The 25,272-nt window shown below is 33.4% G+C and overlaps 1 protein-coding gene across 10 annotated transcripts in view; it reads right to left on the bottom strand.

Annotated features, from left to right (window-relative positions):
* The window catches only part of LOC111375376 (ABC transporter C family member 13), a 22,024-nt gene extending 9,520 nt beyond the window's left edge, over positions 1-12,504 (bottom strand). For 2 of the 10 annotated variants that reach the window (XM_022998182.1, XM_022998181.1), the window contains exons 1-14: positions 12,258-12,499; positions 11,735-11,775; positions 6,699-6,786; positions 5,920-6,075; positions 5,687-5,818; positions 5,259-5,359; positions 4,447-4,528; positions 4,000-4,251; positions 3,297-3,366; positions 2,449-2,509; positions 1,659-1,746; positions 1,258-1,376; positions 890-987; positions 174-240 (exon numbers count right to left, since the gene is read on the bottom strand). In XM_022998182.1, coding sequence (XP_022853950.1) covers positions 174-240; positions 890-987; positions 1,258-1,376; positions 1,659-1,746; positions 2,449-2,509; positions 3,297-3,366; positions 4,000-4,251; positions 4,447-4,528; positions 5,259-5,359; positions 5,687-5,818; positions 5,920-6,075; positions 6,699-6,786; positions 11,735-11,775; positions 12,258-12,299 — 1,397 coding nt within the window. In that variant the 5' untranslated portion in view covers positions 12,300-12,499. Of the gene's footprint in view, positions 1-173; positions 241-889; positions 988-1,257; positions 1,377-1,658; positions 1,747-2,448; positions 2,510-3,296; positions 3,367-3,999; positions 4,252-4,442; positions 4,529-4,612; positions 4,628-5,258; positions 5,360-5,686; positions 5,819-5,919; positions 6,076-6,655; positions 6,787-11,020; positions 11,714-11,734; positions 11,776-12,257 lie in introns of those variants that run through there. The other 8 variants (XM_022998185.1, XM_022998184.1, XM_022998183.1 and 5 more) reach the window with 8 other exon arrangements.
* Positions 12,505-25,272: the final 12,768 nt, after the last annotated feature.

A 25,272-nucleotide genomic window follows, 5' to 3' on the forward strand; every position in this document is an offset into this window, starting at 1 on the left:
GAGAGAGAGTTAATTGTAAATGATCAAATAGCTTAGTTCAATCTCTTATGAGAAATTATTGAGGCAGCAAGGACAGTATACTAGAACATCAAAATTCAACATCACTAAGGAGGATAAACTCATCCTGCAAAGTCATACGCATAAAAAGGTAGTTGAGGAAAATTTTTATGTACCTTTCATCCTTTTGCTCCATCATATTTTTGGTTGCATTTGCAATCCTATTAGCGATCCATTTGTTCACTGTGAATAGAATTGTTAATATCCATAGGAATTCGTATTCCAAATGTAACTCAACCCAATATTGAAATCGGAGCATCAATATTTGGATATAGAAGATATATATGATGATAACATCAGTAGCTCAAGAACCAGACTGCAGTTTGAAAATATCTTAAATTCAGAAATTAGCCTTCAATGGCAGGAAAAAAATGTAGAACCTTTCAATTAATTTTTATGCACAGGACGTGTATATAACTTTTTGGGAATTGTGAGGATTTTACTACAATTTATTTTGTTAATGCTGGTTTTGACTGAGTATATAAGCACTATTTAAATATAATTATTACCTAACTGGGAAAAAATTAGCCCTCCTTAATGGGTAAATTCAATATTGTTCTATAAACTAACAATGGAAATAAAACAAACGAGTGGTAAAAGGAAATATGTGATGGAAAGAAACAATATTTTTCAATTATACTTGGCATTCTTATTCCACTTTTTATATGCCTATATATGTTAGAAACCTTCTTTTATAATGTTTACTTTATGAATACAGAACAGAAAAATACATAAGGGGTTATTTTGATATTCTTGTGTGGAGGCAGAATATAATTGAAAAATCATCTGTGTCCAAGTAGAAATTAAAGAATTAAAAAGTTGGTCAACTTACCTGGTATTAGCAAAATAATTATTGCTACCCCAGATAAAAAGGCAAACTTTACTTGTTGATAGAGTAGAAACAGAGCAATTCCTATTTGCAATGGCAAACTGAGGCAGTTACACAATAATCACAAGTCAAGAATTAATAATAAAATGTTACTGCTTCACAAAAACTAGGAATATATGATATTTAATCTTTGCTAATGGTACTGATTCAGTGTAAGAGTTTATGATAAGCATTGTTCCACACATTAGCACCTTCAGAAAGAAGATATCGGCCATATTTAGAAAATGTTAATTTCAGAAATATTTAGTGAGAGATACGATACAATACGATACGACTACGATTCCAAGTGGTTAAAGGTGTAGACATTTAACCTCCACATATCGTGAACACTGTTGCAGAGGTTTACAATTCGATCAGCATCAATGGACATGAATGTTTGAATTTCTCCTTCTGAAAATGGTGATCTCTCCGCTAAGCTAACACAAAGACACTGAAAGAATATATACTGGCCGTCATGTGGTTTGAAAGGAAAAATATTGACAAACAAAACAAAGGGATACTACAATTTTTATTTTAAATATGTGAAGAAGTCCTAAAAAATTCAATGCTCGACTTTTTGAACTGTTCCCAAGAGCCTTCTTGGTGATACCATACAGCAAAGACTGAACAAACCATGCATTACCTACAAGACCTATAAGCAATCTGTCACACAGGAGTCCATGTGTCATGAACTTCTCTTTGTGAATATGCAATAGAGATAAAGAAGATTTACCTTCCGATAGATGACAGTTGAGATACTGGATCTCAACTTGAGCCTAAGTTTTGAAAGATGAAGAGTATATTGTGTATCTAGGAAAGATCTGCAGAATTAATTGAACACCAGCATTTAAACACTTCTATGAAACAAAGACAAGAATTGATTCACTATAAGAACATAGATAGTGGCACTTGACTAGCATTAATGTGGTTAAATACAACAGAATGGAATGTAAGTATGGGACTTCCTATTTGAACCCCTTAAGAATTCGACACTCCTCCCGCAAAAATAAAAGGAAATAGTGAATGGCATTTTTTAAGCCCTCTAGGGGCTTGAAACCATAATTTAGGCTTTCCATTCATTATGACAGACCAAAAAGACTTGAAAGACCATAATTCATTTCCTCCAACATCCTCTAAAATATATTTCCATTATAATTATATACAACATGTTTGGATAAGTTGTTATGTTATTAAGTGAAATTTTTTTTACTTATATTGACAGTAAAATATGGTTAATTTCAAAATAAGTAACTTATTTTGAACTTTGAATAACAAAACGTTTATTTATTTTAAAACTTACTTATTTACTTATAAATAAATATTTTAAGGATAGCCAAATATGCAATTGTCATCTTTTAAAATCTGAAAAAAAATAAAGTCAGCTTCTTTCTTTAACTGATAGAGTGCCAAGTTTAAAAATATATAAATAAATAAATAAAATTTACACCAGAGCACTTTCTAAGTGAAAAGTAAATAGAAATGACTGAGAATATAGAATCGAAAGCGCAGGGAAGAAAAATTACTTCAAAACAGATATCAAGCCCAAGGATATTGCTAGAAAGTAACCATTGGCTTCTCTGGAACCTGTTGATGAAAACTTGAACAGATCAATAATTATGGCTTTCTAAACATTTCCACTGCTTTTCAGCAGTAGTTCAATGCCGAATGAGCCAAAACTCGGTAAGAGGGCACTTTACATGAGACAAGTTGGTTTAGACTTATAGTTGATAAAATTGAAAATAAAAATCAATTAATTGCATTGATCAGCAGAGGATAACAAATGCTATCGTATCTGAGGTTATCCGACGTAAGACACAAAGGCAAGGAGAAGAGAACCCAGTCTAAACTACGACTAAACTTAGGAAATCAATCATTTGTACATCAATTCCTCAAATAGAACTACAAATGCTGGAGTAGCCTTGCATACATAGGCCCCTACAGAGGTTGAGAGAATTCCAAAATTAACAATAAATTACAAGCATTGATAACAATAAATTAAAATAACTGCCATAACTATTAATTGATCTAATATATCTGGATCTTTGTTCCTAAATCATACATTTTCAGAATCATGTCAAGCATCAAGCACCAATTCCACAGTTGCTGTATACTACATTGTAATGAGCTAGACTACTTATCCTCGTTAAAAAACTATATGCCTTGATTTCAATGTTGACATCCAAAATTCGTGTAAATGAAAATAGATCTTAATCATTTTATTTTTCACACTTGATTCTACTTTTCCTGAATATGATACAAAAGTACAAATTGAGTCAAAGCCACTTATCAAGACAAGATAACTGAATATCATCATTCTTCAATTATTACAGTTTTCTCTTCTCCGAATTTTATGAGTAAGGAGAGTGTAAACCTTTCTGAAGAAAATGAATTAGCTTATTGAGAAGTATCGGTCCTGCAAAACCAAGGCAGTCATTGAGAACCTGCATAAAAGCAATTAACTAATGAAAGACAAAGTTGCAAAAAATATGCACGCTATAAGGAGTTAAAGATCAAAATCCACTGAATTTAACTAGACAGAGACTCTAACTCTAAAGAGGTGTAATATATGGCTACAATAAAATAGAAAATGACTCAAGAGTCTCGGTAAGGCAGATTAAAGAAATGTAAACTAAATCATACAAACCAATCCAGAGAACACATAAGCACTCATCAAAATTCATATCAAGTTTCAATCTTTAATCACATTAGAAACTATAAATTTCATATCAATTTCTACAATGAAACAATAGTTAATATAGAGAAGTAAAAGGAATTGCCACTTCTGGAAATTATGAACTATGATCTTCCTCAAATGAAATTTTACTTCAATGGGAAAAAAATTTATTCAATCATATGTAAAAGTAAGTATATAAAGAATAATGACGAAAATATATTTTATTTCCCGTTGTGGGATTCATGACAAGACAACAAGTTCAAAAACCTAGTATTTCATTTGACCCATCAGTAACATCACCTTTTTTTGGTAAAAGTCTTGCAGGAGTCACCTGTTTTGTATTTTGCTTTTCTATTACTTCCGAGAAACTACAAAGAAAAGCAGCATACCAATACCATACCTTTAACAGACCGAGGCAGAAATATGGCCATCCATATGCTGAATATATTGCCTTGAATAAAGAAGGATGGGTAACGGTATTTGTTCGTTGTGCATTCCAACAGCTTAGTAGAATGTTATGGCAGAATAAGGGATCCATATCCGAGGGTAGCTGAAGCAAATCTTCAAAATCAAGCTGCTTTTTCATACCCCGTTGCATCACAGGATCAATAGATTTGAATGTCATAAGACGCCAAACATTGCCAACAATTCCCTTTACGAATAACATAGAAACATGTAAACATGGAACCATATAACAAGGCAGAACATAACTGAGGAAAATGTATTTTTAGAGGCTTAAGACGAGTGGAAATAATTAAAATTGGTCATAGTCAACTTTTTTATTCATGAAACTAAAGGTTAAATTGGGATGCTAAATATAAATAGCATAATGATGGGAATTACCTACCAGATCAGTCAAACAATCTTCTTTAACTTCCATCTTGCAGGGGAGAAGTGATTCCTCCATTGAGCTACTATTCAAAAAGTAACTGTAATTACCATAATCGATTTAGTATATCATCACAATAATCGATTTAGTATATCATCACAACAAGAATGATAAAAGGACCAACTTTCATGTTGATTGCACCCAGGTACGAGCACGTAATATGCAGAGATGGGATAGAATCCTATGGGATACAAAATGTATCAGCAATGAAGAAAATTGACGCGTAATAATCTTCAACCGTTCTAACTTCAAAATGTAAAACAAAAGAGGTAGAAAAGGAAGATGACAAATGCCTAATAAATTTTTCATTCCAAACTCCAGAAAATGAACTGATAATTAAGCTCAGAAACTATAAGGTTATTTTCAATTTATTTCTCATGAAGAATTCAAATTGTGAAAGAGTGACACATATTTATCTAATGGTATATACTTAGCTTTTTTGTCCAAAGTGTCCTTACTTCTACACTGGATTAGGAATCCATTTGGCATTATATCTCATCTTTAACCCATAATGGCATAAGTTTGAGCCTTGAGGTTTAGCTAACACTAAAGAATCCAGAATTGACTAGGTTTTCTAAGCATTCGATATTGCTTGCTCTGATATCTTCTGCGGATTATAACATTCATTTAGAAGTTTCATATCAGTATTAAAGTTTTGGTGTAATCTGATTTATTTAGGGTTAAAGTACAAATGTAAAATGTAAAAAATCTACAAACAGTTTATCGTGCCTCCAGGATTCTATATGGCATAAGTTTAAGATTGTATCTACCTGCTTCCATGAGCTGCCCACTTTATTCTGATTATGTTTATCAAAATTCCAAAAAGCATGTCAGTAATAGCCACACAGCTCTCCTTTAGCCATCTTAAAACCTGTAAGTAGATAATATGAAACTCAGACAATTCTATTTTGAGTTAATTAAACTGTAAAAGTTGTTTCTGTGGAATAAAACAAGGCCAGTGTAAAAGCAGAAGGTTTAGAAGAAAAAGTTCTAAATGAAAACGAAGCCTTATTTCCAATAAACCATGCATCAAAGTCTACAATATGTTCATGAGACATAAACAAATAGATCAAGAGATATTGCTCCGTAATTAAGCAGGACGCACTCCAATTTCATAATAAAATTGATGAGGACAAAATTTGTTCCATCATCCAAAATATAAGGGAAAATTTTACATAAGGTATATGCCAAGAGTTACCCCTGGTGAAGAAAAAACTATTTGCAGTCGAGGGATCAGCAGAAACAATTTTGCAATCCACCAAAAACACAGGACGCGATTGCACAAGACAACCAACCGAGTTTCGGACGTTGCTACAAGTATAACTATAGCCTGAAATTGGTAACAGCGAGAAAACAAAAGTTCATTTCCAGAGTAGAAGAAGAAAGCTTCAGCTTGCTCATTTCCATCACTTTGGGAAAATTTGAACTTACCCAGAATGAGAACTGTGAGAAACTAAATAGCCATTCATGATATGCAATGGGGTATGCATTTAGTCTTCTCCTTATAAGCACAGCCATGTCCAAGAATGCGAAGCATAATCCAATTGTAGGTAGAAGATAAAATAAAATCTTTGCTGAAAGGGGTATCTGTGTAATTTCAGTTGACATATTGAGAACAATGTGATAGAGAGGTAAGAGTAAAAACTTGAAGTGATACATGTACAAAGTAAACATGAACCTGGTTCCATAGTCCAGTGGCAAAAAATAGAAGAAAAGTAGATAAATAATGAAAGATCATAATAATTATGGTATATATTTAAGTTAATAGCATGTTTGGCTAAGCTTAAAAGCGCCATGGAAGTAGATAATTTATTTTTGGCAGTTTGTAGTTCATTACTGCTGAAAAAAGCTCCTTTGCCTTTAAAATTAGCCACACATGCTCAAAATCAACCCCGTAAGCATGGTTAACCCTTAAACTGCTAACTATCTTCTCTTGAAGGCAAAAATACTGGAAATACGAGATCATGTCATCATACAAATTGGCAGACTTGAGTAACTAAACGAACTTGAGATCTAAAAGCTAAATGAATGTTGGTAATGCAATTCCTTTTAATGGCTCATTGTATTAGCATTTTGTGACCCCATCCGAGTTATTACATAAATGTTAAGCTCCATTTCAAATTCAGACAATGACAAAGATTAAATTGTAAAAGTCAACTGTTGTGACCTCATTGCTTCTTTCATGAAACAAATCAAGTTTACTGGCATACCCTCCTACGTTCTTTCTGGTGCCTTGTAGTGATTCCGAGTACAGCAACTATAACCACAGTCACTATGTTCACACCGAGACCAAGAACTGTGAATACCATTAAGGGGAAAGAAAGGGAAATACAGAAATAATACTAATACTGCATGTTTCGTGTGTAGCATGCAACAGCACTAGACAATATAATGAACAAGATACTTTAGCTTATCTTCATTCATTAACAGTGTAGAGAGCTATCTAATCCTCTCCCTGTATGAAATTACTGTTGAACAATATTATGTACCATTTGTGTAGTTACGGAGCTTATTAAGAAGTTAGTTAGGAAGTTAGTTATGCCATGTCAGCTGTGAAGTTAGTTTACCAGCTGGAAGTTAGTTGGAGTTAGCATTTTCCATTTTCTATTTATACTAAAGTTGTATGAACATTTTACTCGCTTTTTGTATAATCAATGCAAATTGTCCTTCATTTCATTCGACTCTAATATGGTATCAGAGCAGAATTGAGCTGCGATCTTCTACATCTTTTCAATTCAGAAATTGCATCTGTCATTTTTTTTATTTATTTTTTTTGTGATTCCAAACAACAATGGAGCAAACACAGTGAGAAAATCGTTTTGACTCAAGGTCAATCATCAGCAAATCAACCATTGACGAACCTTCCAGCCCCATACTTCCTACACCATTCTGATATTCGTGGATGGGTGCTAGTGTCTCAACAGCTTACGGGAGAAAACTATGCCTCTTGGAGCCGTGCAATAACTATTGCTTTATCAATTAAGAATAAGCTCACATTCATTGATGGATCCATGGAGAAACCAGAAGCTACTGATCCAGATCTGGTCAATTCATGGATTAGAAATAATAACATGGTGATATCCTGGATCCTTAACTCTGTTTCGAAGGACATATAAGCTAGTGTAATCTATGCTTCCACGGCGTATGAGATCTGGAATGATCTTAAGGAGAGGTTTTAGCAAAATAACGGACCTCGGATCTTTCAATTGATGAGGCAGCTCATGAATCTGGCTCAAGACCAAACACTGTGAGTGTGTTTTTAACTAAACTCAAAACTATATGGGAAAAATTGACTAATTTCGACCTAATTGTAGCCGTGGAAAGTGTATTTGTGGTGGTGTTCAAAAACTAAATAAACACTATCAGATGGAACATATCATGGCATTCCTTATGGGATTACATTATTCATTTTCAAAAGTTAGAGGTCATATGGATCCTTTGCCCTCAATCAATAAAGTTTTTGCGTTGATTTCACAAGAGGAAAATTAGAGGAAAATACGCACACTTTCAATTGGTGCTGATTCAAATGGAGGAGCTACCTTTGCATTCAGATCTGATAATGGCAAAGGAGCACTCAATCCTGGTTCTTACAATGAGAATGCAAGAATTGGCAACAGGAAGAAGGAGAGAGCATACTGCACACACTGCAAATATCATGGACACTCCATTGATAAATGCTATAAAATTCATGGTTTCCCACGTGGATTTAAACTAAGGCCTAGAGACAATTTCCAACACTTTTCTAAATCTAATTCATAGATTGAGGAAAAGCCAAAGGCAGCAAATTGGCCTTGATGACGATGCTCTCCACTCATGTGGCATCCAATTCGCACTCTATTTCAGGATAAGAATGAATCCACATATGCTGCAGGTATATATCATTCTAAGTCAGTTAGTCCAACTTTTTCTTCCAAAGACATTTGGATTATGGACTAAGATGCCTCCAAGCATGTGTGCTCCATTGCTGTCGCATTTATAAACTTGAGACCTATTGCCGATTCAAGTGTTACTTTGCCCAATCACACATAAATACATGTCAGTCTATGTGGCGATGTCAGATTAGGCCCTAAATTGATGCTACATGATGTGCTTTTTGAGCCACAATTCAAGTTCAATTTGCTATTAGTGAGTTCATTAACCGCTGGATCACATCTCAATTTAAATTTCTTTCATGATCAATTCACCATCTAGAAGGCTTCAATCAGGAGGATGATTGGCAGGGGTAGCATTGTACAAGATCTATATGTGTTGGACACCAAAGGTTCTAATTCTGTATCTAAAGCATTTGTTGGTTTTGTTTCTGCTCGTGTGTGGCATAATGGGCTTGGACATCTTTCTTTTAAAAGACTGGATGTATTGAAAGATCACTTGCTATATGATACTGGGAAATTGAATAAACATTTGCCTTGTTACATATGCCCTCTTGCTAAACAAAGGAGATTATCCTTTGAGTCACATATCATGTGACATTTCACTCTGGTTATAGATACTTTATGACTCTGGTTGATGATCATTCTAGATTCATGTGGCTTAACATGCTGAGACAGAAGTCTGATGCTGTAGGAGTTGTACATAAATTTTTCAACTTAGTTGCCATACAATTTCATGCTGCCATTAAGACCTTTAGATTCGATAATGCTAATGAATTATCTTTCAAAGATTTTTTTGCTAAGAAAGGGGTTATTCATCAATTTAGCTGTGTTGAGCGAGCGACCACAGGCTTATACACCAGCATCTTCTCAATATAGCCCGTGCTCTTCCTTTTTTTTTTTTTCAATCCAGAGTCCCAATCACATTCTGGTCAGAATGTGTGCTAACTGCAGCATACCATCTTCCATTTTACATCACAAAACCCCCTTTGAAGTGCTACATGGCAAGAGAGCAAACTAGTCTTGCCTTAAGAGTTTTTGGTTGTTTGGGGTTTGCATCCACACTTACTATCCACAGGACCAAATTTCAGCTAATAGCCAGGTTGTCTGTCTTTTTGGGCTATCCATCAGGTGTTAAAGGTAAACTTCTTGATGTTTCTTCAAAGCAAATTTTTATTTCCAGGGATGTCGTGTTTTATGAAGACATATTTCCCTTTCACACCATTAAAAATGCTGATCAAGTGTTGGACCCCTTCTCTGATCTGGTTCTACCCTCCTGTTCTTTATCCTTTCCACATGATATCTCCGTTGTTCGTAATCCTGCTACATCTCCTATTGATGTCTCAGTTTCTCAGCCTATTCCTAAGCACCCAAATCCAAATCTATCTATCAAAGAACATCCACAATCCAAGTGCCTTCTACCACTAATATTTGTAAATCTTATAGAGTCTCCAGACCTCCCTCATACCTCAAAGATTTCCAGTGCAATTTGATTTCATCCAATTCTCAACCTTCCAAATTTACTCCTCACCATATTGGCCACTTTCTCTCTTATGACAAATTGTCCATTCCCCATAGCCATTTCATATTAAATGTCTCCTCTCAGTTTGAGCCTCAATACTTCCATCAAACAGTTAAATTCCCTCATTGGCGTGATTCCATGAAGCTTGAACTGGAAGCCACTGAACTCAACCAAACTTGGTCCATTGTTCCCTTACCGGCCGGAAAGTACTCAGTAGGCTGTAAGAGGATTTTCAAGAACAAATATAAATTTGATGGCTCCCTGGAAAGGCACAATGCACGCTTTGTTGCTAAAGGCTTTACACAACAAGAGGGGTTAGACTATTTTGATACCTTCTCCCTAGTAGCTAAAACTGCTTCTGTCAAAGTGATGCTTGCTCTTGTAGCCTGCCATAAGTGGCACTTAGTCCAGCTAGATGTGAACAATGCTTTCTTGAATGGGGACTTGTTTGAGGAGGTTTATATAGGCCTTTCTCCTGGCTATGACCTTCTTAAACCTCTCAAACAAGAGATTGGTGTGTAAATTTGTGATATATGGCCTCAAGCAGGCTTCGAGACAATGGAATTCCAAATTTTCTCATGCCCTCATCCAGCATGGTTCTATCCAATCTAAAGCATATTATTCCCTCTTCACAAAGGGGTCAGGCGATGGCTTTGTAGCCGTGTTAGTATACGTTGATGATATAGTCATCTCCGGACCTAAAATATTCAGGTGATTGATAGCTTGAAGGAATTTTTACATTCTCAATTCAAACTCAAAAGATTTGGGATATTTAAAATTTTTCTTGGGGAATGAAATTGCCTGGACATCTTTGGGAATTATCATTTCACAGAGAAATTATACATTGCGACGGATTGAAGATGCAGGCTACTTAGATTACAAGCCTGTCAATAGTCCTATAGATTCAAAAATTAATCTCAGCTCACATGATAGAGATATGTTATCAGATGCATCTCATTACAGAAAACTGATTGGAAGATTGATATACTTGACCCCTACTAAGCCAGACATCATGTTTGCAGTACACAAGTTAAGTCAATATGTGTCTTAACCAAGGTTGGCTCATCTCAAAGCAGTTCATCACCTTCTTAGCTACTTAATAGGAGTCCTAGCCAAGGTCTTTATTTTTCTTCTAATTTACCTTCATGCTCTGGTTCGTCCATCAAGATTCAAGCTTTTTCTGATATTGACTGGGGATCCTGCATTGACACAAGAAAATCCACTACTGGGTTTTGTTTCTTCACTGGTGATTCATCAGTTTCTTGGAAAACTAAATGCCAACCTACCATTTCTCGTCCCTCAGCTGAGGCAGAATACGGAGCCCTTGCAGCCACAGTTAGTGAGATCATTTGGATCAAGGAATTGTGTTGGATTTTCAAGTTGCTGACACTTCTCCAGCAATAAGCTACTGTGACAATCTTACTGCAATTCAGATTGCAAATAATTCAATTTTTCACAAGCGGACAAAACACATTGAGATCGATTGCCACTTCATTCGAGACAAGATTACAGCTGGGGCAGTTAAACTACTTCCGGTCAGATCACAGCACTGGCTTGCTGATGCATTTAAACCTTGACCTGCTTCCATACTTTCTCCCTTGATGTCCAAGATGTGTGTGAAGAACATTTACAGCACATATTGAGGGGGAGTATTATGTCCCATTTGTATAGTTAGAGAGAAGGTTAAGAAGTTAGTTACCAGCTGGAAGTTAGTTAGTATTTTCCATTTTCTATTTATACTTAAGTTGTATGAACATTTTACTTGCTTTTTGTATAATCAATACAAATTGCCCTTCATTTTCATTCGACTCTAATATACAGTGATATGAAATCAAGCAATCGAATCAAAGGATATAAATTGTCAAAGCACTCTGAAACTCCCTCTTGATTCCACACCTGATCACAGACAAGTAAAATCAAGATCTTTACTTAGAATCACCAATAAATTAAGAAACCAAATATCTGAAACACTCGTCATATACAAGAACTAGAAACACCTTATTTTCCCACCAGGCATGCTAAAATGTAAATCTGAACGAGTCTACGCGCTATCGTGCGTGCGTGTGTGTATGAACGATTATATTCAAAATTAGAGCTGCTTTTCAATTTCTTCTCAAAATTTCACATTTCTTCAGGAACCCGTTCGCTTTCGCGAATTTAAATTCCCCAAATATAATACAAAAACGGTTCATATTTTTCATGGTTTATTCAACCAGAAAGTACAAGAAGTTTACGTTTAGTACGATCAAAAAGTGTTTTTTTTTTTTTTATCTAATTCAAAAGATTATTTAGCTTCCAACAAGAAATTTTATGAGTTCACAATTAAACTCATTACATTCCTAACAATTAAAAGAGAACAGAGCTTAAAATTTGCGTACATATGGAGAATCCGGACAAATGCGCTTCATTAGCTCCATCATCGCCTTTATTTCCTCACTCTGACTGAAGCAGACTACACAGAGTACTGTAAATGGTTCATTTTATAGCACAAGATTAAAGCTCAATTTGGCTTTTGCATGGCTTTTGCAGTGAACGGTGAGCTATTGCTGGGCACCAAATAATTTTTTATGGTCTCGTCTGCTAGTTCTGCTGGTCTCTGCAATTAAGGGTTTTTATTTTACTTATTCGGAGTATATGTTTGGTCATTACTCAAACTATTTCTAAGTTGAATTAATCTATTTATAGATGGAGGTTTACACTCCGATTGACACGGTCCCACCCGACCTCTCACGTGGAAAAGGTCGGGGTCCACACCCAAATGTGTGAGGCCAACCTTCCCATGTGAGATGAGAGGTGGATCCGTGTCAACCGAAGTGTAAAATTCCATATACGAGTATCACTACCTTTCTAAGTTACTTTTTTACCTAACATTTATTTAATATAAAAAAAAACTTACTTGCACACAGGAAAAGGAGGCAAAGAATATTGATTTTTCAACCAACATGTTAAGCGGTTGATCGACTTTTCAATTATATATACTTTATCAATTTTTATAAAAAACGACTGAAATTTTTATCAAAATTTTTGCCAAACAATCCCTATATTTACTTCTTAGTGGCAATATATCTATAATGGTAAATTAGGTCGAACTTCCTAATGTTTCGAATAATGTGATCATGGGTGAATTCCAATCTATTTGAATGTGTAAATTCATGAATATTGTCGATATAAATGTTAAAATTCCGTCAAGTTATAGTTGTATTTGAAATAAATATTAAGTGATTTGATAATTTTATTCTGATGCTATAAGTAATGTTAAAGTCGCATTGAAATTATAACATCTAAATTGATGGTTTTAGTCACGAAAAATGCTTCTTATACATAACTATTTATATTAAAATGTAAATAAAGAATTTATTTGATTGATGAGATTTTGATTCAGTTCACGTCATATTTTGATAAACTATTATATAAATTATTATATACATACAGTAGAATCCGTTAGTTAGTGACATGGGACCTAAACTCACCAATTTAAAAAGGTAATTACATTCAGGCTCACTGTTAAAGTTTGAGAATTGACATCACGTGAAAAGTTAAGAATCTCAATCATAGGCCCGTTTCGGAGGGATTTTGAGAATTAATTTTTTTGAATGTTAGAATAAAAGTGGGATCCACCTGTAAGAGAAGAAGTCAAAAATTACGGCTGAAATAGTGAAATAACGGTCAAAAAATCAATTTTTTTGAGTAAAAAATCCCTCACAAACAGGCTCATAGTTTATTCATCCAATAATAAAGCAATACATGTATGGCAGGTAGGATACTATTGATAATTTGAAAAAAATTGGGCGTACGGATTATATTTTCATAGATTGTATACAGAATAGAGATAAGTGTATGGGTCTCATGTTGTATAAAAAATTTCAAAAATGTGTGTGGGTCCCAAAATTATGAGTATTTTTATATGTATTCTGGCAAAAATAATTTTGTACGTAGGGTTCTGATAATTTACGCTATGAATAACATTATTTGATAATTTGAAATAAGAATATTCTGAAAGTTTGTGTTTATGCTTTTCACGTGGCACGAAACTTTGGAAACCCCTCCACTTTTCTTTTATTTGCTTTTTTATTTTGTCTGCTAGTGGCGTGGTGGCTGCTGGAATCTGTCCCCTTTATTACTGAGTGATTTTTAAAAATGAGTCGAAAAAATAAAGAGATAATATTTAAATATCAGATAGCTGGTCAAAAACTTAAAAGAAGTAAATTATATTGTTTTTATTTTTAAAGAAATGCGATAAATTTATGTGAATTCTGAACTTTTTTAAACAAATCTTTATTCAATTAAACCATATTACGGACGTTTTCAGATATATAAAAAAAAAATTTTAATTCATTTACGGTGAAGAACTGAAGCATAACATTTTCTACTGGGGGCGGAGATATTTTATTGCATATAGACAAAAAATTTAAACTAATACATGCAAGAATTGCTATCATGTTAAAAATTAAATCAATATGTCTTACAAATAATAATAAAGGTGGTGATACAAGCAATATAATGTTTCGAGTCCCCTCAAGGCCACTAAGGTAAATACTCGACTGTAAATTTCAGGATGTCGTGAAATTAGTCGAGTCGTGCGTAAGTCGGTTCGGATACCCACGGTCATAAAAAATGATAATAATAATAATAAAATAATGAAAGATGGAAGCAATAGAATGCATATAATAAAGCTTATTCCATGCATTACACTCTTGGTAATACATGTTTATAACTGTTACAAAAAATATAACATTTTTTGTTATGAAAAAGGAAAAAAATATTTTGAAAATAAAATAAATTGAACAATTATATAAGAATAGTTTAATTGTTTAGGTAGACCGAAACTTTTCGTACCGTTAAATGTGTAGCATATGCGCTTATGATTGGCCCAAATAATTTGTTTGGGCTTTTTGGAGAATGGACCGGTCGTTTGCAGTAATTATGTTTGGGAAATTTACACAAATTGGGATGGTGGCTTTTGTTATTATATTACTTATGTCTCCCACTTTTTCCAATCGTATTCTTAACATAAACTTTCATTAAATCCTTGTTTGAGCCACATTACTATTATAAGAATATATTTTTGAATAGTGTATTGATGAAAAATGTATGATTAAAAAATAAGTAAAAGTTTTAAATTTGCATGTAATATTATTTTATTAAAAAATGTATGATTTAAATTATATCAAATCACTGTTTAAAATGTATTTTTTCAAAAAATGTGGCTCAAATAGGGCCTAAATAGCATGTCATTTCTAATAATGATTTTTATCCAAAAAGTCTGTTTGATACATTTTCATTCCCAAAGCCAACCATCAACACCACATTGAATACAAGTTCGTATATGAAATTTTTCATCGCCAACATCGATCATTGTCATACCAAAAAAGTTATATCTTCGAGGACCCAAAAAATGAACGGAACCAACATTTTTTGTCATCGTCCAAATAGATGGGGTTGGGGAGTCGATCTAATTTTGGGTTTGAATGGTGGTGATGGTGATTTTAGGGTTTAGACATGTACAATATATTTAGAATTTAAAAATAAAATAAATGCTTGGTATTATCCGTTATATTTCTTCGTAAAATTTCCACACAATTACATTGAGGTGTCTATCCAAATGCTCAATATTTCACACAAATATCTAGTTTGCAAAAATAAGTAACTTAAGCCGTTACTATTAGATTGACTAACATGAGGATTTATTTGACACAATCATATGAATCATCCAAATTCTGATTACATTAAAGATAGGCCCTGTTGTTAGGTCCTATCTAGAAAAGTTTTACGAGTCGATATGTAAAGGAAAGAAATGTTAACTATTTTTATATTTTTTTGAGAATCAAAAGTTGAATGTGATTGTTGGCCTCAACCTCGTTTCTCTTGATATGTTGATAAAGCAAGACCTGTCAAAATTGTGGATTGTACAAATCTATATCTCGCTGAGTTGACATAGCCCACTTTTAATTATCAATAAATTTTATACAATCTTATTTAATGAAAATTGATCTTCTAAATATCAGTGTTTAGTTTATGCTAAATACTGATTACATGACACATTATTTAATTAGCATATCATATTATTGATGTTTAGCCTCTAAGAGATCATTTCTCCTAATCTAATTTAAGGTTCCATCACGATGTTACATAAAGTTCAAAATTCAACAACACTTTGACAATAATTTTAAATCGAAAAGTTAAAGTCAAAAGTAAAATCTTTATCTTGCCCAAAGAAAAAGCAAGAGGAGGACAACATGCTTATCTTTTATTGCCTTATGGGTCTTTAACATGACAATGACAATTAATGTCATATGCATAAGACATTTTAGGTAATTTCTTATCTTCAATAGTCAATAGTGTTGGAAAAAATGGTTTAATGGGTCAACTTTGAGCCCAAATTTCAGTGGGACCCACCTTTTAAATAATACGGGACCTAGCATATTCACGTTCTACTCCGCGAGATGATTAACGTGATATATTTATTTATCGAAAACCATTTAAAATTGAATGAAATATTAAGCGTTAAAGTAACCCACATAAACTAAGGATTATGGAAGAATTTGATTTGTCAAACACTTATCCCACATAGGAAAGTTAGGAAACTTTGGTGTGGTTTATAAGGTGGAAGTTTGGAATTGGGTTTGGGCCCCAAGGGGTACCAATAGTCTTTGGAAGGGGGAAGACCTATATCCCATTGGGTTTGGTCATAAACCCACACGCGCGCGCCGCCGTCCGACCGGCCGGCTCGGCTCGGCACGAGCCCGAGCCCGGTTCGGTGCGGGTCCGGGTCGACCTTTACACTATATTAACTTTTTGGACAAAATTTATTTAAAATTTTGGGCCAAATTGTAAATAATCAAATTCTTGGGTACAACTCGTAAATCTAGATTTTAATAGTTGGCTTTAAAAAGTTGGATTTAAAGGGGAAAATCCGTGAAACCAGATAGACCACTCATTAAGCCAACAACTTCTTCTTAGTTACACATACACATGTAATCCCCGCCCCCGCCCCCACATTGAAAAGAAATCATTCTTTCAAGGACTGTTTCTTCAATAATGTGAACAAGAAGTTCAGAAATAATTCATTTGCAAAGTGTAGCCAATCAACTGCCAAATGCATTTACAGACCTAAAGAGAGTTATAAAATTACACGTTCTAGCTGCAAACATGCAATTCAAATTGATGTCCTTGTAGAAAAATCTAGAGCTAGTGATCTAAAACATGCTTGAAGCATGGTAAACCAATCGGTTGCAGAGACCCCAAAAAGAAAGAGGAGCAGATAATCAAGATGGTCCTATTGAAAAGATGGAAACTATTGAAAAGTTCTTAGATATAACTGATCAAAAAACTTCAGAAGAGGTTCGAGAAGAAACAGTTGTCAACAACATTTTTATACATAATATAATGCTCGATATTATAAATTAAAGCAAGGATGTTGAACCAAGATTCATCAAAAGATATCGACATAGAAATTATTCGCTAAGGCTGAATTAAACTCATTAGAGAAACGTAAATATTTTTGATATGTCGTCTAAACATCTGGAGGGGGTAAAGCCAGTGGGGTACAGATGGATCTTTGTGCAAAAAGAGAAGAAAATGAAGTCTTGAGATGTTAAGCGCAGCTTATAGAACTAGTATTCTCACAAAGGCTTGGCATTAGTTGCTATGCTGGCGTAGGATATTTATCTGGCCAAAATAAGGCTGGATTTCAAACATGTTATCCATTCAAATGCGACAGTAATACTATATCATGACGATATACAGAAAATGCCCAAACTATGACTTCTTTAAATCATGCTGAACTACTTGCAATTAACGAGAAAAGTCAAGAATGTGTATTATTGTGATCAATGACCCAACATATTGAAAAGACATGTAGTCTATCTTCCTATGTAGGAACTCCAACATTACAAAGACGACAGAGTGGTGAAATTGATTAACAAATTCGTTTAAATGATAATATGACATAAATTTACAAAGGCATTATCTACTGCACATTTCATAAGTTGATGCGCGATTTGAGAAAGCGCCTTTTTAGATATCTCGAGTGACCATAAGGGGAGCAAATTAATATCATATCTTTGATTCCAATGAACAATCTCCCATAAACTACATACCGAATTTACTCTGTCAAAATAAATCGACTTTACCTTTTTTACACGTTTGAACAAAATAAAATACGAAAGTTACTTTTTTATTCTTAACCCATTCTAAAGGGGTTTTACAGCGTGACCCAGAGTTCAAAGTTAAATGAATAACACTTGGTAGTAACTTAACACTATAAAGATAAAAGTCAAAATGAAAAATGAAAAATTACACCAAAATTTGACAATAAAAGTAATTTTCGTTTTTTTTTTTCCTTTTTTTACTTGGTTAAAGGTTTGAATTTGAACTGTGAGCAAATAAGTGAATTACAACCTAAATATCATAGAATAACACTTGCTTTTGCGAAATAATTACTCTTTTATAGAGATCAAAAAAGTGCTTTCTTTTTCCTTTTCGGTTCTTTAATAATGGCAGTGGTAAAACAACAGCTTTACACATTTTCACAGAGCGCGCGATTCGAAAAAGAAAGAAAAGAATGAAAACAAAAATTTCTATTATGTATGGAAAACTGAACAAAATGTTCACTTTTCACAGTGCATTTTGAAATGTGTCCAATTTTAAAAACATTTGTAGAAATGGTAATTTTTCGAAAATGTTGATGAAATTACATTTACAAACTTTTATAAATTGTGTTTTCGTAATGTCATCGGGCAATTGATTTGAGAACTCTCGATGCTCTTCATACAATTTTAAATATACAAATACAAATTCTTAAAAAATATTCTCCATTCTCAAATCACTTTTCTTGCCCAAAAAAAGTTTGAAACTCCATAAAGCAGTGCTTGATTTTTGGGCATATTAGATGTATTTTTTAAATTTCTATCTCGACTTTGAAATGCAGTCCTCTACAGTTAGTTCCCTTTTTCTAGATAGATATTAGTTAATATTGGTTTTGAAAGAATGGCTTTTGTTCAAATCATCCGAGGAGCTAATGATCAACTTGTCGTTGTGGAATTGTGTACACCGGAAGTGTACACGTCGCATGATCCAAAAAACTAACAGGGATAATAAAACTGTAGGAATTGATTCAAATAATTAATCAAAATTTGGAAAATGAAAATGTGTGTAAAAGTGAAAAATGAAAATGTGTGACTACGTGTCAACTTCGACTAAATATTCGGACTTGATCCGATGGTCAAATTATAAAAGTAAATAGACCAACTTATTCTACTCGTCGAGTAGATCGTCGTGGTGTATTTGGAATCTCGAAACCAATTTCGAATGAATGAGAAATTGCGGACCAAAGTTAAAAGAAATAAAGTGTTTCAACTTTTTGAAAGGATGCAGGTTTTGGCCAAATGTTGCAACTTTTTGAAAGGATGTATGTTTTAACCCATACTACTTCATTTGGACCCTTTCTACATCTATAAATAGAACCCTATGGACATGATTTTGAGTACACCAATTGCATTGAGCATTCATTCTCCTCTTGCAATTCTCTCCTTTCTAATTCCATAACATTTTCATGCATGTCCTTGGTAAAGAGGGAATTCCGTTCGAGTTCGTTGGTCGAAGTCATTTGGAGTGCTCCTATGGCTTGACGTGATCGTTGTATCTTGGGATATGATCGTCGAAAAACCGTTAACACCAATGCGGGACAAATTCATCTTAAGGACCAAGTGTCAAACACTTGTCTCGATCAAAAATTCATCACTTGCATCTTTCTTCCTATAGTTTTCTGATTTCTTTTGATTATATTTTTATTTCAGAAATGATTAACATTGTTTACATGTTTATGTTGCAAGGTTCGATCAAAAAAATAATTTACTTTCGTTCAATCATCGAAAGGGATGAATCCATATTCATACATTCAGATTCGATAACTTTTATATTTTGCTTCTCAAATCCTATTCGGTAAGTTGAAATTACGTTTCGATTTCACGCAAATAATCGGTATGCTTTTGTGAATATAATATGCACGTAATCGGTGTAAATTTCCCCAACAATTTTAAGATGAATCTTGTGTTTGTTGTGAATGGTATATTCTATTTCGAATCTGCCAACTATACTACTCACTAAAGGGAACAAATTGGGTTCTATTCAAAAACTGCAATTTGGAATTCTGCTATATTTGTATCATAAAATGGAAATAAAATTTGAACCGGCGTGTGCAGGGAAACCCAATATTATGTGGAAATACGAATGGAGACGTTTGAAGATAACTGTAATTATAAAGTTTTCTTCATCTTTGCATATGCATTTTTCCTTAAGCATGTGCAGATTTCTGCATGCATCTGGTAATATGTTTCATGAAAATATTCAAAAAGACAGATGGCATGTGTACTATAAATATTTGGAAAGACAAATGGCATATGTGACTATAATTAAATGCATATGTTGCTATAATTTGAACCAATGAATTTACGCTTGCCATACTTTGAATATTCTAGTTTGTGAAATTTTTCTACTAGCTTCGAAAAATATGTTGTTTCTGTGTAATGTCCATGTTGGGAACTTGTGAGTGACCATTTTCTTCTATATGAGATTGCAATATCTCTTATGATATGGAAGTAAACATTCCTATAAATAGAATAAACTTATACAATGGATGTATAAATGTTTGGAATATAAGTTGCTATTCCTTCACATTGGTCATGATGAATTGGATATTGTTAAAAACAACTCGAGTCCAATAATGAATGGATGAAAATAAGGAAATTATTCCTAACATATAAGGATGCCAATTATTTGATGAAAGTATATGAACTTTCATGACGACTCCTTTGATTGGAATATGATAATGGTATAGTAAATTAGTTGGTTAAAATTTCATATCTTATTGAAATTATACTAACTTTGACTATGATGATAGCCTCAATTAATTTCATAAAATTAAGTGAGATGATTTAAGTGGATATCATTATTTAGTAATGAGAATTAAGTCACCTAATTATTTGAAATTGTAGAAAATTTTGCATGGAAAGATGTGTTTTTTCATATGGAGAATCATGACTTTTGGTATGATTAATTTCCAATGGGTGTGTCTCTTTATATAGATTAATTCAAGAGGTGTGTTCTCTTGTAGGATTGTGTCTTTTGAGAACACAACTTTTCAACCGATGGTTGAAATGAAACATTCAAGAGGTGTGTTCTCTTGTAGGATTGTGTCTTTTGAGAACACTACTTTTCAACTGATGGTTGAAATAAAACTATCATGTGAAATATGTTTGAAGAAGTTGCAATGTTTAGCCATCTTTATTGTAGTATTGACTTCAATCGTGAGACCAATTAAAATTGGTTTATGCTTGGAAAGCATTGTTGGTCTATATGATGGCCTTGATTTAATTTGGATGATCAAAATAATTAGATTGAAGTACGTTATATGGAAGTTGACGATTACTACTTTGAAAGTACATAGACTTTCACGAAGTACTCAATACAGATATTATCTAAGAGATAAATGAATAGAACTATAAAAGTGTTGATGAACTCTAAGTTCAAGTATAACCCAAGAATGTTGGGGGTTAAATTTAATGCTTGTGAACTTGAAATAGAAAGTTCAAAACTTGTGGATGCAATATTACTAGATTGCATATGTATTCCTAATTGAGGAATTGTGGGGGTAACTCAGTTTAATAGTTATGTTTTGCTTCTATCTTATATCTATGAAGGTGAAAAGATAGAAAACCCTTATATTAATTATAAGGATGATATATACTAAGTCTAAAGTGGATGAAATAGGTTGTAAAGACGATTATGACGTTTGTTTGGACATGCAAGAACAATTGAAACATTTGAAGAATATTCATAAAGTTCGAATGTACTGTAATGTTTCAATGATCATATTGAATACCTATAACTCTGAAATCCACTAGTAAACATGGTTGACTAGTGTAATAATTAGATAAAAATCCTCTAACAGTGTTGTTTGGAAATTGATAAAGTTTTAGATAAAGCTAATAAGAAACATGTAGTTTTATGAAAGGATTTCTTGGTGGTGACAATTTATATCTATTAAATGAAATCGATCATTTGCTAGCAATAATTGATAAGATACTAAATCACGTGTAATGGTAGGTATAGACATATAAGTCATAGACATAATACCATTAAACAGTTGATCTTAATGGTGTAAACTCGTGGTACCTTTAAAGAGATTTACTAAAAGAGATCAAAAACACTGCATATCGAAAGGAATGAGGTAAAGCCTACTACGTTAAAGTTCTTGTAATGGTAACTCTACCTTGTTGACTGAAGATCCCAAGATTTTGGTTCAAAGGGACAACTAAGTTATGAGGATTCCACGAAACACTTAGGAAAATAATTTCCTAACTCATTCGTATGATATTAAAGTGCTTTCTACAGAGTAGTAAGAGGTTAAGATAATCTTTTAATAATTCCTATATCTTGATTAAGCCAAGTGGAGTAGGGCAGAATACTCTTAAAAGGAGGTCACCTATGTGAGTGTGAAGTGTGGCCGCTTCAATGAAAATTATTCAAGGCTTAAATTCTCTAAACACTTGCAGAACCAAGAAGGGTTCAGGGACAAAATGAACCAAGTCATTAGAGCCATGAACGGTTTAGGGAAGACATTGTGTGAGTGTCGTTGTCTTGGCTTACACTAAAGGCTGAATGGTTCAAGACATCACGTTCACCAATTAGCCGAGTAAGTCCGATGATATTTCACTAAGGAAGGTTCAAGGCCAGAAGCTACCTTCCCTGATGCAGTGTTTTTTCGCACCCTCTCTACATTGCATCGTATCATCACATTTGTATATGCGTACCCAATTTTCATTCATATGGGGGATTGTACGAATTAGTTCAAATAATTAACCAAAAATTGGAAAATGAAAAAGTGTAGAAGTGAAAAATGAAAAGGTGTGATTACATGTCAACTTCGACCAAATATTTGGACTTGATCCGATGGTCAAATTACAAAAGTAAATAGACCAACTTATTCTACTCATCAAGTAAATCGTCGTGGTATATTTGGAATCTCGAAACCAATTCCGAATTAATGAGAAATTGCGGACCAAAGTTGAAAGAAATGAAGTGTCGTAAATTTTCGAAAGGATGTAGATTTTGGCCAAGTGTTGCAACTTTTTGAAAGGATGCATGTTTTGACCCACACTACTTCATTTGCACCCTTTCTACATCTATAAATAGAACCCTATGGACATGGTTTTGAGTACACCAATTGTATTGAGCATTCATTCTCCTTTTACAATTCTCTTCTTTCTAATTCCATAACATTTTCATGCATGTCTTTGATAGAGAGGGAATTCCATTCGAGTTCGTTGGTCGAAGCCATTTGGAGTGCTCCTATAACTTGACGTGGTCGTTGTATCTTGGGAGATGATTGTCGAAAAACCGTTAGCACCGATGCGAGGCAAATTCATCTTAAGGACCAAGTATCAAACACTTGCCTCGACCAAAAATTCATCACTTGCATCTTTCTTACTACAGTTTTCTGATTTCTTTTGATTAGATTTTGATTTCAGAAATGATTAATATTGTTTACATGTTTATGTTGCAAGGTTCGATCAAAAGAATAATTTGCTTTTGTTCAAGAATCGAAAGGGATGAATCTATATTCATGCATTTAGATTCGGTAATTTTTTTTGTTTTGCTTCTCAAATCCTATTTCGGTAAGTCGAAATTACGTTTTGATTTCATGCAAATAACCGGTATGCTTTTGTGAATATAATATGCACGTAATCGGTGTAAATTTCCCCAACAAAAACATCAATAAATTTTGAGATTTGACCGGTAAAATAAATCATTGCATATTCAAATAATTACGAAAGAAAGAAAATTTTCATTTATGATCCTGCGTATACTTTATTATCAATTCAAAATCGTAGAGAAATGATGGAATGAAGTATAAACTATCTAAAGTCAGTTAGGTGCTCTTTAGGATTAGACAGTTCTTTAACTAAATGGGGTGTACATGCTTGTCTTTTATTAGCTACATGCTTGTCTTTTATTAGCCAAAAAGGAAACCTAACATGGCAATAACGTTGGCATATTCAAAGACTAGTTAAGTGCTTACCTTTCAATAGAGCACTTTAGACATATGAGTCATATAAGATATAATGCATTCATATGAAACTTGGCATATGTACCATTATTGAGTTGATAAGAAAAATAATTACGTATTGTATGTCTCTTTGATGTACAAACGTAAGACAACTATTTTATTGTTTAAATTTTTTTCTTCTTTAGGCAGAGGTCCTTTTAATGGAGTCGATCAACCATCGAGAATGCTATGATTATTTTGATTTTTTCTTTATATAAGAATGAAACAGCTTTATTTCAATGTAAAATAACAATTTAGTGCACGTTTGAAAGGAAGATTAAATAGCATTGGATATAACCATTGTCATTCTTTGTACAATATACAATACCGTATACAAAACATGGCAAAATGATTGGTATCTAATTGGATTATAAAATAAAATCATGTTGAGAAGGCATACATGTTTCAAGTTTGCTGCAATATGTTTCAAACCTTGCCTTTCTTGACCTTCTTTTATCGTTTAAAGTATGCAATCAAATGATGAATTGCAGCTTTTCTTTCAATTTAGGCCATGTTTTGGGAACAAATTAATGATGAAGAGATTATTTACACGTGGGTTAGCCCGATTAAAAGAACATAGTAAAAGATTTGGGGTGATTGAGAAAATGTCCAAAACGACCTTGTCATTTACGTCCAGAACAATTATATCGAGATTTATTGATGCACTAAGCTTGGGTAAGGGCGGCTATAAATTTTTTTCTTTCGTGAGCGTGTTAGACATTACTTGCATATTTGGTAGGCTCTGTGCCAGATGAATGTAGGCAACTTCTTGCCAGTCTAATCAACTCTTTCTTGTGGTGATTTTTCGAATGCAATTTGTTCGAACTCTCGTGCTTAATCCTAGATGTTTTGCTCCGTCACTTAAATGTGAGTTCTAGCATTTTCTATATGAACTTATGGCTCATGCCAAGCTTATTAAACTTGGCAATGCATGGTAAATTCGATAGATTTAGATTTATCACTAAATAATGATATTGACAGAGTGGACTAGCCAATAAAGAAATGAGGGTAAAATTGGTGAATGAGTGATTAATGATTATCTTTTTCATTTCCATAAACGTCATGGATGTGAACTGAAAAAGAATATACAGGTATTAGTCCAAAAGGTACTTTTTAAACTAACAATAAAAATATGATCTCTTTCATTTTGACAAATGAAAAATAAAAAGAGGACAATTTTGAAAATTTGCCTTGAAATTCTTCCGAATAAATTATTGCCACTGAAAGAAAATGAAAACCAGCCAAACAGAGTGGAACCCATTACCCAATACCCACCACTACACCTT

Source organism: Olea europaea, unplaced genomic scaffold, assembly GCF_002742605.1.
Source record: "Olea europaea var. sylvestris unplaced genomic scaffold, O_europaea_v1 scaffold1371, whole genome shotgun sequence".
NCBI classification, from domain to species: domain Eukaryota; kingdom Viridiplantae; phylum Streptophyta; class Magnoliopsida; order Lamiales; family Oleaceae; genus Olea; species Olea europaea.